Genomic DNA, 16,863 nt, shown 5'->3' with positions numbered 1-16,863 from the left:
ACTTGCAAATATTTTCACCTGGGCTGTGGCTTGTCTTCTCACCCTTTTGAAATTGTCTTTCACAAACAAATTTTGTGAAACAGTATTTTATTTTTAGGAAGTCCAGCTTGTCAATTATTTCTTTCATGGATCATGCCTTTGGTATTGTATCTAAAAGGTCACTGCCATACCTGAGGTCATCTAGGTTTTCTCCTATGTTATTTTCTAGAGGGTTTTATAGTTTTCCATTTACATTTAGATATATGATCTACTTTGAGTTAATTTTTGTGAATGTTGTAAGGTCATTTTTTTGCATGTGGATGGCCAGTTGTTAAGTACCACTTGTTGAAAAGACTTTCCTTAAATTCAAAGTACTTAGTTGAATTAAGCTTTCTTTTTTCTAGACTTTCTTTGTACTCTATATACCTCTTAAGGTGGTTTTACTTTCTATTTTATATTACCACTAGAGGTCCAATGCACAAAATTCGTGCATGGGTAGGATCCCTAGGCCTGGCAGGAGATCAGGGCCGATCTGCAGTGTGACTGGCAGGACGATCGGGAGGGGGGGCGGGGCCCCCGCTAGCACCCGCCTTGGCCAGCCTGGCGCCACCTGCTTGCCGGCCCCGCCCCCTGCTGCTGTCCACTCACTGGCCGGCCCTGCCCCCCACTGCCACAGCCAGTCACCTCCCTTTGCAGGGCAACTGACGGGGCTATCTGGGGGGCCCCCAGTGGCACCCACCTTGGCTGGACTGGGGCCTGCGGGCTGCGGGCAGCGCCTGTATTGAGCATCTGCCCCCTGGTGGTCAATGTGCATCACAGCAACCAGTCATTCTGCCGTTCAGTCTATTTGCATATTAGGCTTTTATTATATAGGATTTTCAAACCCTTGATCATTAACTGCTTTTTACACAGTAGGTAGACAGTTGCTTTGATTGAAGTAACAATGAATTTTATTCCTTCAGTCTGCCTTGTCCTTATTCTGATGTCACCATCACAGTAGTTGCCTCCCCTAGAGGCCTCCGGCATCTCTTCCTGATCTGGTCAGTACTAATTGCTTCCCCTATGTCTACCTAACAGGTCTTGGTTTATACTTTATTCAGTACCTGTCAAATTGGCTTTGTAAGTACATCTATTCCACTAGCTTAGAGCACTTTCAAGGCAGAAACTACATTTTTAAAATCTTTTTTTAAGCTAGCATTAACTGAACACTTACTATGTGCCAAGCACTAGGTTGAGAGGGTTACTTGATTAATCTCAATCCCAATGCACAGTCCATGAGGTGGATGCTGTTATTATCCCCATTGTATTGTTGGTGAAACTGAAGGTCACAAAGGATCAGATTCACACACACAGTGTCAAACCTGAACTGTCTCCAGAGCTCTCACCCTTAACCATTGCCTACCAGTGTCTTCACAATACTGTTACTCAATAAATGTTCATCAAACTGAACTAGAGGTTGTGAGTTTGGGAGTCAGGAGAGAAGAAAAGCAATGCCAGACTGGTTGTGCACATACCTGGTGTTGGCAGACAGTGTTTGCCTTTGGACAACAGCCTGTGATACTGGAATGAAATGAACTGAGCTATCCCTGAGAAAATTTCGTCTGGCTCAAGACTTGCCAGCCTGAATAAAAGGGCATTAAATTGAGATTTGGAGTGGGATGGGGGAGACGTAGAGAGGCTAAAACTCAGCTACATACATCATATGACAGTCAAGGGAGTGACAGGAAAATAACCTGACACCATGGGCACCATGCACAGTCAATGCAAGAAAGTACAGCCCAGATAGTAGTAAGATACACGTGGAGTTTTATATCATTAGATCATTCATTCATTCAATAAATGCGTACTGAGCACACAATATACTCTGCCTCGCTCTCCTGTCTCAGGCCATGCAGCTAGCTCTCCTTTTTGCTTGCTCAGCCTCAGCACCACAGCTTGCTTTCTGCCCCTCATTCTTGCAGCTTTTCAGAAGTTCTTGCAGCTTTTCAGAAGTTCTTGCTTCCACCTGCAAGGCTACCTCCAGATGACCTCTTGGCCAGCTCCTCTTCACTGCGGTCTCAGCTCAAAGATCACCTCTTCAGAGGTGCCTTCTCTGGCCACCCTCCCTGGCACAGTAATACTGTGCTGTGCAACATCAGGTGGTACTTTGTCAACACTCTCTGCTTCCTAGGAAGAGTGATGTGAGAAAGAGACTGCTTCAGGGAGGGTGGCCAGAGAAGGCACCTCTGAAGAGGTGATCTTTGAGCTGAGGCAGCAGCAGGTGCAGCGGGGCCGGGATAAGTGTGAGTGGCGCCGGACCTGGGCTCGGGCTCCTCCCTGGCCACCTGCTGCTTTGTGCACTACTACATCCCTTGGGGGATGTCGGACTGCCAGTTTCAGCCTGATCCCCGCAGGCTGTGGGGATTGGGCTGAAACTGGCAGTCTGACATCCCCTGAGGGGTCCTGGATTGCGAGAGGGTGCAGGCCAGGCTGAGGGACCCCACCGGTGCACAAATCCATGCACCAAGCCTCTAGTAAGTTAATAAATACCCAGGAGAATTAGTGGATGATGCATGCCAATAATTGAAGGGTATGCTTTGCTAAAATAAAAAAAAAACAAACAGAAAAATGGAAAAGGAGAAAAAAAGCAATATTTACAAATATCTGAGCAAGCAGAGAAAGGGGGCTCAGAGGAAAACAGCCTTGGTAAGAAAAGGAGGGGAAGAGATGGGATTTCATTCTGAAGGTGTTCTACTGGTTGCCAAGCCCCATTATTCTCTATCCTACCACTTTGCCACAATCTGTAATTAAGTAATTTGCTTGCTCACATGTGTGTCATATGTCTTCTCCACCTTAATTTAGGCTCCTTGAGAGGAAGGACCATGAGTGATAGGTATATCCTCATCACCTGGCACAGAGTAGGCCCTCAAGAATACATTGGGTTATGCACAGAATGCTTAATGAATACTGTGTACCAAGTGCTGCCCTAGAGGAGCATAGGGTGTAGAGGGGAGAGGATTCACATGCAAACAGTGTAACAACCCATTCAATAAGGAGTGAAGGCCTGCTGGGTGCCAGAGACTATGTTTGGTGCTAGACAGAGAGATGTCCCTGCCTAGAATGAGGTCATGGTCTCCTGGGAGTGAGGGACAAGAAAATATGGACAAGAGCTGTATGAAATGAGAAATGCCTTGTCTGAGAGAATCACATGGTGTTATGTGAACCCAGACAAGGAACATGTAACCAGACTTGGGAATCAGGAAAGGTTGATGGGAGACAGCAAGATGGAGCATACTGGGAGGGGTCCTCTTGACAAAAAAAATGGTGAGGTGGCACCTGTAAGGGCAGGGAAGGTTGCAGGATGCGGGAAAAACTCAGGGAGGTCAATTCCAGAGAGGATCAACTTGGCTGGAGAGCACTAATTCAGTTAGGGGGTGGATAGTGGATTAGGTTCCCTAGGGTGAGTGTGTGGAATAGAAAACTGTTGAAGAAAGAACCCTGGAAGACAAATGGTGGAAGAGGAACTGGCGAGATGAGGACCAATAGGAGAAAACTAGAGAAAAGCTCTAGCCTGTTACCTGCTGTGTAATATGGCACAGTAATACTGTGCTGTGCAACATCGGGTGGTGCTTTGTCAACACTCTCTGCTTCCTGGTCTCAAGGAACACCTTGAAAGTATAAAAATTCTAGTAAATATTAGTCTTAGAATTCTGGGATTTAGTATTTTCTCCAGGCAGAATGAGTGCTCCCGAATGGAGCCCCAGAGTAAATCTCTATATCCTCTGGTTTTTATTCTGGTCTTTGTTATTGGTGGTGTCTCTTCTCTGGAGACTTGGGGAATACTGACTCATTTATTTCCCAGCTCTTAGCCACTTGATAATTGATCCTGAGCAAGTTACTTAACCTCTATAAGCCCAATATCTTCATTTGCAAAATAGGAATCACTGTGTCTTTCATAAGGAAAGGATATAAAGTGCAAAAAAAAGTGCTTAACACAGTCAAGAATATCGTCAGTGGTGAAAAAATGGTACCTACCGATTTTACACAGCTACCCTGGGGCTGGTGCTTTTTGATGCAAACATATAAGGAACGCTCTTCCCATCTCCTGAAACCGAGAAGTCAAACTCTGCCCCCGAGTTCGGTCAGTTTGTGAGTCAGATAAAAATCTCAGCTCAACAGACTCCCAACCTGCAGTGGGCTTCCAGAGACTACAAATCCCAGGATGCTGCGCTCTGGGCCTTGGCGGCACCGCCCCTTCGCGTTAGCCCGCACTTGGGCGCCGCTCTAGGCACCGCCTCCTCTCGATGCCCCCACCGTGGGCGCGCGATGGAGACCGGGTGCTGGTTGCTGGGCGGCGAGTTCGAGGACTCGGTGTTCGAAGAGAGGCGGGAGCGGCGCCCGGGACCGCCCGCGTCCTACCGCGCCAAGCTCTGCGAGCCGCAGGTAAGAGGGCGGGGCCTCTTCACCACGTCCCGGCCCCCAGTCCTCGCCTGGGCCCCCGGGCCCTGGCTTCCGCGGGTCCCGGCACCAGTGCCCACCGCCTCCCCGGTTGCCCCTGTGCCCACCTGGCCTCCCGTTATCTCTAACCACCGCGAGGATCGGAGGGCGCAAGGAAACCCCCGCGCGTCGCGATGAACTGGCAGCAGGCGTTTGGCGGGTCTCGCTGTGACGTCCTGGTCTTCCCTACCCAGCTCAACTCTGCAGAACCCCGCGGGCCATGCCTTCACTGACTGCAGCCGGGCGTCAGCCCCCCCAGAAATCCAGGCGCCGCCCACTTCCCAAACCTTCGTGTTGTCCGCCCCCCAGACGGCGGCGTCCTTCACCCCACAACGAGCCTGTCCTCGTTCAGTGATTTCCCCTTCCTTGCCCGCGTTAACATCGCTCTGATGGTCTTAAATGCTGCTTCCCCCAAGAAGTGTTTTCTCATTTTTTAAAAATTATTTTAGAGAGGGAGAGAGAGAGAGAGAGAAACATCAATGATGAGAGAGAATCATTGGTCGGCTGCCTCCTGCACGCCCCACACTGGGGATCAGCCCACAACCGGGGCACGTGCCCTGACCAGGACTGGAACCCTGACCAGGACTGGAACCCTGACCTCCTGGTTCATAGGTCAACGCCCAACCACTGAGCCACGCAGGCCCGGCCAAGGAGTGTTTTCTGATTTCCCTTTCCAACCCAAAATTTTTATCTTTGACTCCTTCCACCACCACCCCGCCCCTTTTAGCTTCTGTTAAAACACAAAACACCAGCCAGTATCCCATAAAGCTCTTTTAGACCCTGAATGCTAAATGATCACCTGGCAGTGGGCGCTTCATTAATGCCTTTCAAATTTGAGAGGCATCATATTATTGGTATGTTTATTAATTATGATCATTTTCATAAAAACTGGGGCGGGGGGGGGTCTGTGGGGGAGAAAAGGAGACATCATAAAAATCGTCACTCTTCTATGCCAGGATGTCTTCCTCTGAGTCTCATCCTAAAGAAGTATGTCTTTTTTGAGACTTAATCGTTTATTTATGGAAAATTGCTTTTGAGTATGAGTTGGAAAAGCACAGCTTCGTTCTCTGTAATACGCACTTTTCACAATTTCTAGTGGTTTTATGGGGAAACGGAGAGCAGTGATGATGTGGAAGCTCTAACGGTCAAGAAATTCAGAGGGGACCTGGCCTACCGGCGGCAGGAGTATCAGGTAGAATTCCACATGTATAAGGTCGCACTACTTGAAATGGCCTCTTGTTCCATAAGTTCGGGCATAGTTCAATTACAGGCTAAATTAGGAGTGTTGTTTGTCAAGATGAATTTAATCTTTTGCTATATGTGTTTGTAATCTTAGAACCCCAAGTCTCTGTCCTTTTCTTTTTTTTTTTTTTTAAATATATATATATTTTATTGATTTTTTACAGAGAGGAAAGGAGAAGGAGAGAGAGTTAGAAACATCGATGAGAGAGAAACATCGATCAGCTGCCTCCTGCACACCCCCTACTGGGGATGTGCCCGCAACCAAGGTACATGCCCTTGACCGGAATCGAACCTGGGACCCTTCAGTCCGCAGGCCGACGCTCAATCCACTGAGCCAAACCGGTTAGGGCTGTCCTTTTCTTTTTTTAATAATTCTTTATTGTTGAAAGTATTACATATGTACCTTTCCCCCCACCCGCATTAACCACCCCCCTCAATCTGCCACTCCCCACCCCAGGCCTTCAGCACCCTATTGTCTGTGTCCATGGTCTGTCCTTTTCTTTTTTCTTTTTTTAATATATTTTTATTGATTTCACATAGAAAGGGAGAGGGAGAGAGAGAGATAGAAACATCAGTGATGAGGGAGAATCATTGATGGGCTGCCTCCTGCACACCCCCTACTGGTGGGGATCAAGCCCACAACTGGGCATGTGCCCTTGACTTGAATCGAACCCAAGACCCTTCAGTCCACAGGCCGGCACTGAGCCAAACCGGCTAGGGCTGGTCTGTCCTTTTCTATGAGGTTCTATATAATTTGTTTTGTTTCTTGTAACTCCAGTATAGTAATCTTTTGGGGATCCTTGTAATTCTGATTCCCCAGGCTCTGTATCTCCTCATTATGTGGGAGCCTCTATCACAGACACCTCTTAGTGCCCCAGAGGCAAAGCACCCCAAAGTGTGTAAGAAAAGGGAGAAACTAACAGCTAGGTACCAGCTTTACATGTAGATCTCATTTCATCTTCATAAGAGTCCTGTTGTTATTTTGCCGATGAAAAGGTTATATAGCAAGTTAGTGGCAGAACCAACATTCAAACCCTGGTCTATTTGGCTCCAGAATGTTCTTCCTACTATACTACGATGTTTTCCATGGTAGTAGTGATTTTATTCTCCAGCCATTTATTTTCTGCCTTTTAATAGAATACTACTGACTGAAATCCTCAAGTCTTCCTTAGTTCATTGTTGGGGTCAGTTATGACATTACCTTCTGCCTCGGAAAAAAATCATCCCTATAACTGAGTCCTTTCTTCTCCTGTGTTTTCCGCCTTTCTTTTCATCCCTTCTCTTCATTTCCTCAACTGAACAAATAATTGCCAGAGAGCACTGCAGGAATATTCCAGTATCTCTGAGAAGTTACCACCTACAAATGTTGCCATGAAAAGGGATGTCCAGGAAGGCCAGGCCCGGTGTCTCGCTCGCCTCGGAAAGCATGCAGAAGCACTGGCCATTGCTACGAACTTGGTGAGTGGCTTCATTGCTGATTTTCATTTGTTTTCCTAAGATGGTTGAATATTTTCTGAAACAAAACAAAAACCAGCTTCTTGCTCACAGCAAGATCTGTGGATTTGGAGGAGCAGAAAAAAATTGCCAATGATGTGAGAACTTGATGATGATGAACATTTTGGAGCTCTGGACATAATCATTTTCTTGTCATGTTTTTTCTTGATTATGATAAAAATTCTTCATTGCCTGAAAATCTCATTTGCAAAGGTTTTACTCTTGTTGGGAGTAAATACTGATGGAAGGATTATCAGTGATCTGTTTCCTTCTTTAGGTTTTATTTTTCAAAATTTCTACAATGAACATGTATTACTTTTGTAAAGGGGGGGTGGTTTACCAAAAAATGACTAAAGATCATACTACGCCAAGCTTTAATAATCCCTTTTTTTAGCTTTGTGCAGTGGCAATATTGTAGCCAATGAGGTTTATCTGAGGTGTGATTATTGCTAATTGGGAAAAAAATATCCTTTTTTTCTTAAATGGAATTTGCAGAATTTTTTTAAGGGATAAAGAAAAGCAACCGTTTGCAATTCTACATTCTGCTTGTTTTTGTTTTCAGATTAAGGCATCTATGGTTTACTTCTGGTTATTTGTGTAAATTTTATAGGGGGTTGATCTCAAGTAAACAGCCCTAGTTTATAGATGGCCAGTGTTCCTCAAAGGGAACTAATGAGGCGCATGTCACTGACCTTGACTCCTGTGGACCTAGTCGACCAAGGTCAGCCTTGGTGTGCGTGCATCTGAACTGTCCTCTTTCTGGTTAACTAAGGGGAATCCCTGAATTTGCTTGCTGAGGGGTTCATCGCATAGGATCTCCACCTCTTGCAGTGAGAGGAAACCTTGGGGTAATTGTCTTCAGAACATGGAAAATAGCTGCATTTTTTCCTTTCTTTTTCTCCCCTCTAGTGATTGTGGGTTAATTGGATGCATATTGTTGCAAGAACCTATTTCTTAAATACGTTAAACATTTCATAGTGGTGTGTGATGAACTGTGTAAAGAAATTGCTTTCTGACAGTAAAGGACTCTCTTTTTCATTTATGTTCTCCACCGACATGTCAATCCCACGTGTGCCCAGTTCTGGGGTTAGTGCTGAGGAGACAGATAAGGATGTCTATCCCCTGCGCATACATTGCTCATCGGGAGTCCAGTGGGAGAACCCTAAGCCTGCTAACGTGTCAGCTCTTCTGTGACTTTATTCTTTATTCCTAGTATGACTGCCTGGCTCTGCTACTTCCTCGCTGTGTGAGGTCATGCAGGTTATCTAACTTCTTTTTTGTGACTCATTGGCCTCATCTATAAAATGGGGATAAAAATAGAATCTGTTCTAAGGGATTGTCATGAGGATTAAGTGAGTAAAGCACTTAAATGAGCTACACCTGGCACATGGTAAGCACTCAGTAAATAATAACTGGTCATCATCGCATCACAGAGGAGGTGCAGTATTCTGGAAAAATCACACCAAGTCATCTACATGGAATTCAACATCCACAGAGTTATTTACTAGTGATGCTATCAGAACCCTCCCATCAAAATCGTAGTTTGTATGTAACAACCTCTACCCCAACACACACTTGCTTTCGCAATATGAAATGTTTTTACACAGAGTAAAGGCCCACAGAGTGGTTGTAGGATGGTAGTATTTGGTTTAGGTGGTCCAGTCACAGTACCTTCCTTATTGTACTTGAAGGGCACGAGGAAGTATGACTCAGCAGTTATTAAGCATCTGTTGTGTCCAAAGTGCTGTGCTCTGTGCTCGGGTTTCAGCCTTGAACGGAAACCTCTAGGACTTCCTGGACTGTCGGGAAGGACAGACTACTCAACAAGAGTAATAGTAACACCAGGCAGGTTCTGTTGCTTGGAAGATACAGTATGACCAGGTCGGTTGTGTGGGCTTCCTTTCCATCTTTTCACTCGGTACGTGAGTGCTGAGAGGCCTCCCAAGCTTCCGCTCACTGGAGTGCCAGGTCTGCGGGCGGCAGCCTGGGTAGTTTTACTCAGTGCAGTTTTCTGTGGCCGCTCGATTTGCATACTAGACAGCCAGGTTTTCCTGTGACTTAAAATCAACTGAAAGGCCATTTAGTCTGCTGTCTGCTCTCCAGGCTTGAACTTAGAAAAGAAGGTTTGTTTTCTGTAACCCACAGGGCTTTTGCCATATGGCAAGTTAGGCAAGAGGTAGTGGCTCTGCTAAGGAGACTGCAAAGGATTTTCTGATCAGAAGGAAACCAAGCAACCCCCTGGAGCCAGAAACACTGGCCTTGGTCAGAGCAGGGAAGGCATTTGGACTCAATTACGATGCAGCATGAGCTTCAGGGCTGTCCTGCTTAAGATCTAAGCCAAGGAACATTGGACATAGAGTTCATTCGAATTCTCAAGGAAATGACCATTTGGATTTTTAGAAAGTCTGGAATCTTACTGTTAAAATGGAACTGTTAGCCTAGGTCAGCAAAATGAGTTTGCCGACCACTGGACTAGACTAAATGTTACCGTGTAGTTGGAAGCTGTGAGGATTAGGCAATTGTGGCATATTGTGTGCAAAGAGGTAAAGGGTAGTATATGACAGTGGTCGGCAAACTCATTAGTCAACAGAGCAGCAAACCGCGGCCCGCGAGCCACACCGGTTTGCCGACCACTGGCCTAGGGTATCAAAAAGTTGGCTTGGGTCTCTCAGCTGTGTGGCTGAAGGCAATAAAGATTATAATAGCCCTAACCCAGTGGTCAGCAAACTGCAGCTCGCGAGCCACATGCGGCTCTTTGGCCCCTTGAGTGTGGCTCTTCCACAAAATACCACGGCCTGGGCGAGTCTATTTTGAAGAAGTGGCGTTAGAAGAAGTTTAAGTTTAAAAAATTTGGCTCTCAAAAGAAATTTCAATCGTTGTACTGTTGATATTTGGCTCTGTTGACTAATGAGTTTGCCCACCACTGCCCTAACCGGTTTGGCACAGTGGATAGATCATCGGCCTGTGGACTGAAGGGTCCCAGGTTCGATTTCGGTCAAAGGCATGTACCTTGGTTGCAGGCATATCCCCAGTAGGGAGTGTGCAGGAGGCAGCTGATTGATGTTTCTCCCTCATCGATGTTTCTAATTCTCTATCCTTCTCCCTTCCTCTCTGTAAAAAATCAATAAAATATATTTAAAAAAAAGATTATAATAAACTTGAAGATAAACTGGCAGTGATGTCTTTGATGCTGAACTTTGTGTTATTGTTATGACATTAGGATCTTGGGAGTGATTGGTGGTTACTTTACTGAGTAGCATATATTTTGCAGGGGTCCTCAAACTACGGCCCGCGGGCCACATGCGGCCCGCTGAGGACATTTATCCGGCCTGCCAGGTGCCGCTGCCTATCCTGCTTAGCAGCTGACTCGTCCCGGGCCTGCAGTGCGCATAGGAATTTGTTCATAGTTTTGTTTTTTTTTTTAACTATAGTCCGGCCCTCCAACGGTCTGAGGGACAGTGAACTGGCCCCCTGTTTAAAAAGTTTGAGGACCCCTGGTTTAGGGTTTCAAACAGATCTGTTGAAAAATACTTCGTTCACTCTACTTGTGTAGCTGCTGAAAGATACTTCTGGTTTATAACATATACAGCTGGGTGGTTAGGAACCTCCATTTGTCCATAGAAAACGTTCTGCAGTGTAATGTTTTTGACCTTTCTTTTCTCCTTAGGAAATGAAAGCAACGAACACAGACCAGTTAACCACTGTGCTCTGCCTCCAGCTTGCCATTTGTTCAAGCTCGCAGGACGTGCAGCACACCACCTTCTGCCTTCAGAAACTGGTCTCTCTGCATCCTTTCAGTCCTTGGAGCTGGGGCCGGCTGGCAGAGGCCTACCTGGCCGCGGGGCCAGCGCTGTCCGCATCGTCCTCGTCATCTCACAGACAGAACCATTCCACCCCCAGTGACAAAACTGTCACCTCCTCTTGTCCACACTCAGGAAAAGACTGTTGTGTGTGTTTCCCTGAGACGTTGCCTGAGAGCTCCGTGTTTTCTGTGGAAACGAGCAGCAGTAACAGCCGGAAGAAGGAGGAAGCTCTGAAGAACTTTCGGGACTCTTTGTCGCTGGAGGCTCAGATGAAAGCGTGCGCCTCCTTTATACGGACCAGGTAAACGGCCAGTGCATTAAGCAATGTGCAGGATGCTAAGCTCAGAGTAAAGGTGTCCTTTTTCTAATTTTAAGTTTCAAAAAGTTCCAGGCTAGACTTGGTATATGTTTTTGAGATATTTCCTGTGGTCTAGATGTAAGTGCTTCCAGAGGCCAGGTAGGTCATGCAGACAGGTCAGAATGAAAACAGGTGGAGGTGTGCATTGGGTCAGGTTCTGTCATGAACTCCCCAGGGACTTCCCCTCACACTTACACAAACTCCACGTTTCTTTCCACCGCCTGCAAGGGCTGACGTGAGCTACCCTCCCTCTCCTTTTCTCCTTGTTTACTACAGTCTCTCTTCCTGGCTGTGTTCTGCCTACAGGGATCTTCGCGATTTGCACACACATCAACTTACCTCGGCAACCCTCTTTCCCCAGATGGTCCTCATCCTGGGTCTTGGCTTGGGGTGTCTCAGAGGAGCCTCCTCCGCTGTCCCATCAAAGTAGACACTGCATCCACCCTCTCTTGGATTCCTTTTCATAGCACTCATCACTACCTGAGATTGTCCTGGTTGTGATCTCTCTTCTTCCATCCCATGAAGCTGGAGCCTGTCTCCCAGGGCCTACAGTAGTGTGTGGTGTCTGCACAGTCAGTATTTCATAAACAACGAAGGGGCCACATGAGGGGGACAGGAAGGAGGGGGAGCCAGGAGACCAGGCTTTATCATGATGCGGGAGTTCGTGGGGAGGCACTTGCAAAGTGGTCATCAGGGAGTCCTCAACGATTTGGGCCTGCTTCGGGAAATGGAAGTGAGCTGGGGAGTCTAATTAGTCCTTGAGGTCGGGCTGCTGTGGGCTCAGGGACCTGGAGGGTCACAGAGCACTGACCGCAGAGGAACACATCCCAGGATTCTGGGGGCGGAGCCTTTGACGGGAGGCCTGTCCTTTTCACTCCATGGCGCGTGTGCTTTTGATCACGTGCTTCTGCAGGACGCCCTCTGAGAGCTTGCTGTCTAAGAGTTTCTTTGAGAAGCTTGGCCCATGCGTTTTCTAGAAGACGACTCTCCAGTAGAGCTGGGCCCTTTGTTCAGGGTAAGAAGCTTTAGGGATTCGGATGAGGTGAGCGCCTGCGGTTGAGCCCAGCGGGACTCTCATCCAGCCGAACCCTGTGCTATGTGTGTACACCTTGGGTAAGCCCAGCGGGACTCTCATCCAGCCGAACCCTGTGCTATGTGTGTACACCTTGGGTAAGCCCAGCGGGACTCTCATCCAGCCGAACCCTGTGCTATGTGTGTACACCTCATTGCTTTCTTTCTGGGAGCCTGCATGTCCGGACGTTTGTGTTTTTCAGGCTTTTGCTTCAGCTCACCCAGTCTCAGCAGACATCGTTTGCTTTGGAGAGGAACCTCAGGACCCAGCAGGAAACTGAAGATAAAATAAAAGGCTTTGGCTTCAAAGAAGACACTCTGCAGCTGATCACCGAGGTGAGTGACCCCCTGGGATTTATGTGAAGCGAGGCACCATGGATATTTTTCCTGGCGCCCACGCCCTTTTTTCAAAAACGAGGTCATATCTCATCCTCCAAAGGACTTCCGTGTCCTGCCTTTACGTGCCTTGGGTCACTTCATCCCGAAAATGCCGCTTCCTCGTCCTCCCGCTGCAGCAGGAGGAGGGGCTCTGTTCATTCCAGGTTGCTGCTTGGGCGTGCCTGCTGCCTGGGCACCAGCATGCCCAGCAGCTGGCTGCTGAGTGCTGAGTGGGGGAGGAATGAATGTTGACATTTGTGCAGGACTCTGTGTGTTCCCTCCTTCATTCATCCTCAGAACAGCCTGGGGCAGGTGGGGCTGAGTGAGGTGCAGAGACGCTGTGACTTGCCAAGGTCAGGATTTAAGGGGCAGAGCCGCGCTGGAACCCGTCCAGTTGCAAGTCCATTGTCTGTCTGCCCCACCCGTTACTGCTTTGATGTTATGGAGACGTTCAGATGACAATCTTTTGAAACCTTTATTAGCTTTTTAAAAATAGGCTGGCCCTAGGCGGTTTGGCTCAGTGGATGGAGTGTCAGCCCATGGACTGAAGGGTCCCGAGTTCAATTCCGGTCAAGGGCACTTACTTTGGTTGCAGGCTCACAACCAATCGATGTGTCTCTCTCTGTCTCTCCCCCTCCCTTCTATTCTCTCTAAAAATCAATGGAAAAATATCCTCGGGTGAGGATTAACAAATAAACAAAATTATATGCTGTTGAAATGTCTTCAGATGGCATTTGGAGATTACCCATGTACTTATGTGACTCCTCTGTATATAATTGATACTTGACAGCCCAGGGACTTTTCCCATGAGAATAACCCTGTCCGTATACATCCTAACGTCATGCTTTCAAGAAATGTTTACTGCATGCCCTGGCTGGGTTGCTCAGTGGGTAGAGCATTGGCCTGTGGACTGAAGGGTCCTGGGTTTGATTCCCATCAAGGGCACATGCCTGGGTTGTGGGCTTGATCCTCAGTGGGGGCATGCAGGAGGCAGCCAATCAATGATTCTCTCTCATTATTGATGTTTCTATTTCTCTCTCCCTCTCTCTTCCTCTCTGAAATCAATAAAAATATATATTTTTAAAAATGCTTACTGCAAATCTATGATTGCCTGGTTCCTTCCTCCCTTCCCCAAACTAAGCTCTCACTTGACTCCTTTTCCCTGTTCTGGGATCACACCCTCCTGTCTTATGCCTGAGCCTTTTCAACCTCCCCCTTCTCTGGGCTCTTTCCCTTGAGCCCACAGATGTGCCCAGACACCCTGTCTCTCTGAGCCGACCGGAGCCGTTCCTTCGTCTGATTTCCATAGATGTGTACGTAGCAGTGGACCAGCCACTTCTTGTTTCCTCTTCCCTTTGCTCTGAGAGGCTACACTAGTCCGCTCTTCTGTATTTCTTACTGTCCCTCTGCCTCTTGAGACACCACTGGCTTCCTCCAAGGCCTAAGTAATTCATTCTCCGAGGTTCTCCGTTCCCTCTGCCTTCCTCCCCAGCAGTCATAACCTCATAACCACAGCTCAGTGGTCACCTCTGGGCTGCTGACCCTCCAGTCTGGGTCTCTGCTCCCTGCTCTGGAACGCTTGTCTCACGTCTCAGGGTAATTACCTACTGAGCGGTTAATCGGAGATGACTATTGATTATTCTGCTGTTACTTCAGCTACAGAATGTCTAAAATGGAACTGCTCACCAAAACACTTCCCACCTTTTACCAGGGCCTAGCATACGGAGTACCAGTGCCTGCCATACGGAGAGGAAGCACAGGGGAGTTGGAGAGAACCATCTCTTCCTTAGACTTAATTTTTCCATCAATCCTGTCTGTCATTCTTTGTTTATCCAGACCTGGAACCTCACAACCTCACCCTCTGTTCTCACCTTAGCCAGGCACCAAGCCCACCCTTTCTTCAGGGTCCACCTTTCATTTCTCCTCACCACTAGCCGCAGTCCTTACCAACTCACGGTTGACTCTCACCGCGTCCTCCGGGCTCATCTCTCCTTGCTTCCTTACCTTCTCCCCTCAGATCTGTCTTGAACGTTGCTGCTGAGTTCATGAGAAGTACGGAATGGTAGTTATAGAATAGTCACTGGTTTGTGGAGTACAGCACAGGAAATATAGTCAATAATATAGCAAGAACTACGTAGGGTGCCAGGTGGGTACTAGACTTATTGGGGGGACACTTCATAAATTACGTAATTGTCTAACCACTATGCTGTACACCCGGCACGAGTATAAAATAATATTGAATGTCAAGTATAATTGGAAAAAACAAATATTGCTTTGACCATATTACCTGCTTGCTTAAAACGAAAATGTATCAGGTCTAGTTTACCGCCTTGATAATGATGTCCAAGGCCTTCCAGAGAGTAACCCCAAACTTCTGACCTAATAATTCCTTACACAAGTCTTTGCCTCCACTAGACTGATCTGCCTGTATCTAATAAACCTGCCATGGGTTTCCCATCTCCACCTCCTTGCTGCTCCTGTCCTCAAAGACCCAGCCGGAATCCACATCCTAGGCACCTTTTGCAGCGTGTCCTGTTCTGTGGCAGCTTCTCCCTCATCTGAGCTCAGATGGAATGATGTCTTGGATAGCTCTTTATTCCCCCTTAACCAGTCCTGCCTCCCCATTCCACCCCCCCAAGCAAGAACATGTCTTAATCTTCCTGGTGTTTTATCAGAGAAACTAATACAGAATCTGAACCTGATTCTGACCAGTAGGGAGCAGTATTGTGCCTTCAGAGGGCCAGCCTGCTTCTTAAATCTCGGAGGTTGCTGTGGTACCATTTCTGGAAGGATTGAGTTATATCCTGCCCAAGCCCTGCTCTTCAGCCATTTTACAAGGAGGGAGGGTCCCTCGCAGTTGCATTGGTGCCAAGAGAAGATGCTCTCAGCTCTGAGGAGGTGACTCGGCTTCCTGTGTCTTGACCAGTTCCGCTGCCACATGAGCACTTCTGCGACTGTTCACTCGGGGAAGGATGAGACCGGAAACACGGGGTGATATTTTACCCATGGGTCCTCAGATCGCTACTTCTGATCAGACATCTTTTCGATATGTTGGAACGGTTGGAATCGTCCCTGCGCTGCTGAAGGAGTCCTGCTTGTATGAAATCCTTTACGCCACAGACTGGCGTGGTCCTGCATGCCACAGCGAGTGCCCCTTTTATTGTGTTTTTTTCCCCTCCTGCAGGTTATGGGAGAAGATATCGTTCCAGAAAAAATAAAAGACGAGGTTCACAGCGAGGTGAAGTGTGTGGGCCCTGCAGCCCTGGCCGCCTTGGTGATTGCATCTTCGGAAGAATTTGAAGACAAGTGGTTCGGAAAGATCAAAGACCACTTCTACTCCTTTGAAAACCAGTTCCATACACAGATGCAAATCTCTGCTTAAAAACAAAACATCTGGCCCTAGCCGGTTTGGCTCAGCGGATGGAGCGTCAGCCTGCAGACTGAAGGGTCTCGGGTTTGATTCCAGTCAGGGGCGCGTGCCTGGGTTGCAGGCTTGATCCCCAGGGTGGGGTGTGCAGGAGGCAGCTGATCAGTGATTCTCTTTCATCATTGATGTTTCTATCTCTCCCTCTCTGAAATCAATAAAAATATTTTTTAAAAAGACATCTGGCCCCTTGTTAACTGTCTTTTACTTCAGAGAGAATCCACTGCTAACCATGAAATAGAGTGAATCAAACATGGTGCGTTGTTTTATAAAAATGGCTTATCTCCCAGGTTCTTCCTATTGTGTTCCGTTTCTTGGATTTTTGCCATGCACCTTTCTTAGCCTCCTTCCCCTTTAGAAGTCATCTGTTGGGAGAGTGTGTAAAAGAGGCTTTCAGTTTTTTAAAATATATTTTTATTGATTTAGGCGATCACAGATTTCTTTCCTCAGGTTGCATGGTGCTGGTTCACGTGGGTGTCACCTGCAGCTGACTTTGGAATTCTCCAGGACACACGTGAGTCTGGGTCTCCGCCTGTTGTGAGCCTGGAACACGGTGGGCAGCCCATTGCTGTTGTTTAATTTCACTCGCAGTAGAGACTGTGTGTGTCTCAGGATGGCCCCAGCGAGCAGGCTGCCAG

At 47.5% G+C, this 16,863-nt stretch overlaps 1 protein-coding gene across 1 annotated transcript; it reads left to right on the top strand.

Moving 5' to 3' along the window:
• The first annotated feature begins 4,231 nt into the window (after positions 1-4,231).
• On the top strand, positions 4,232-16,398 carry LOC308236974 (uncharacterized protein C8orf76). Its single transcript, XM_080647271.1, has 6 exons — positions 4,232-4,401; positions 5,552-5,647; positions 7,012-7,155; positions 10,859-11,295; positions 12,627-12,759; positions 15,986-16,398. The coding sequence occupies exons 1-6, from the start codon at positions 4,285-4,287 to the stop codon at positions 16,181-16,183; spliced, it is 1,125 nt and encodes a 374-aa protein (XP_080503397.1). The 5' UTR covers positions 4,232-4,284; the 3' UTR covers positions 16,184-16,398.
• Positions 16,399-16,863: the final 465 nt, after the last annotated feature.

The sequence above is a fragment of the Plecotus auritus genome (genome assembly GCF_963455305.1).
Source record: "Plecotus auritus genome assembly, chromosome: 11".
In the NCBI taxonomy this organism is placed as follows: Eukaryota; Metazoa; Chordata; class Mammalia; order Chiroptera; family Vespertilionidae; genus Plecotus; species Plecotus auritus.
Note: the sequence above shows the minus strand (reverse complement) of the source record. Positions and strands in the feature narration are given on the sequence as shown.

Coding starts and splice junctions, on each gene's coding strand:
- LOC308236974 (XM_080647271.1), top strand. CDS start 4,285: ATGGAGACCGGGTGCTGGTTGCTGGGCGGCGAGTTCGAGGACTCGGTG. Junction 5,648..7,011: donor ACCGGCGGCAGGAGTATCAG/GTAGAATTCCAC, acceptor AATAATTGCCAG/AGAGCACTGCAGGAATATTC. Junction 7,156..10,858: donor TGGCCATTGCTACGAACTTG/GTGAGTGGCTTC, acceptor TTTTCTCCTTAG/GAAATGAAAGCAACGAACAC.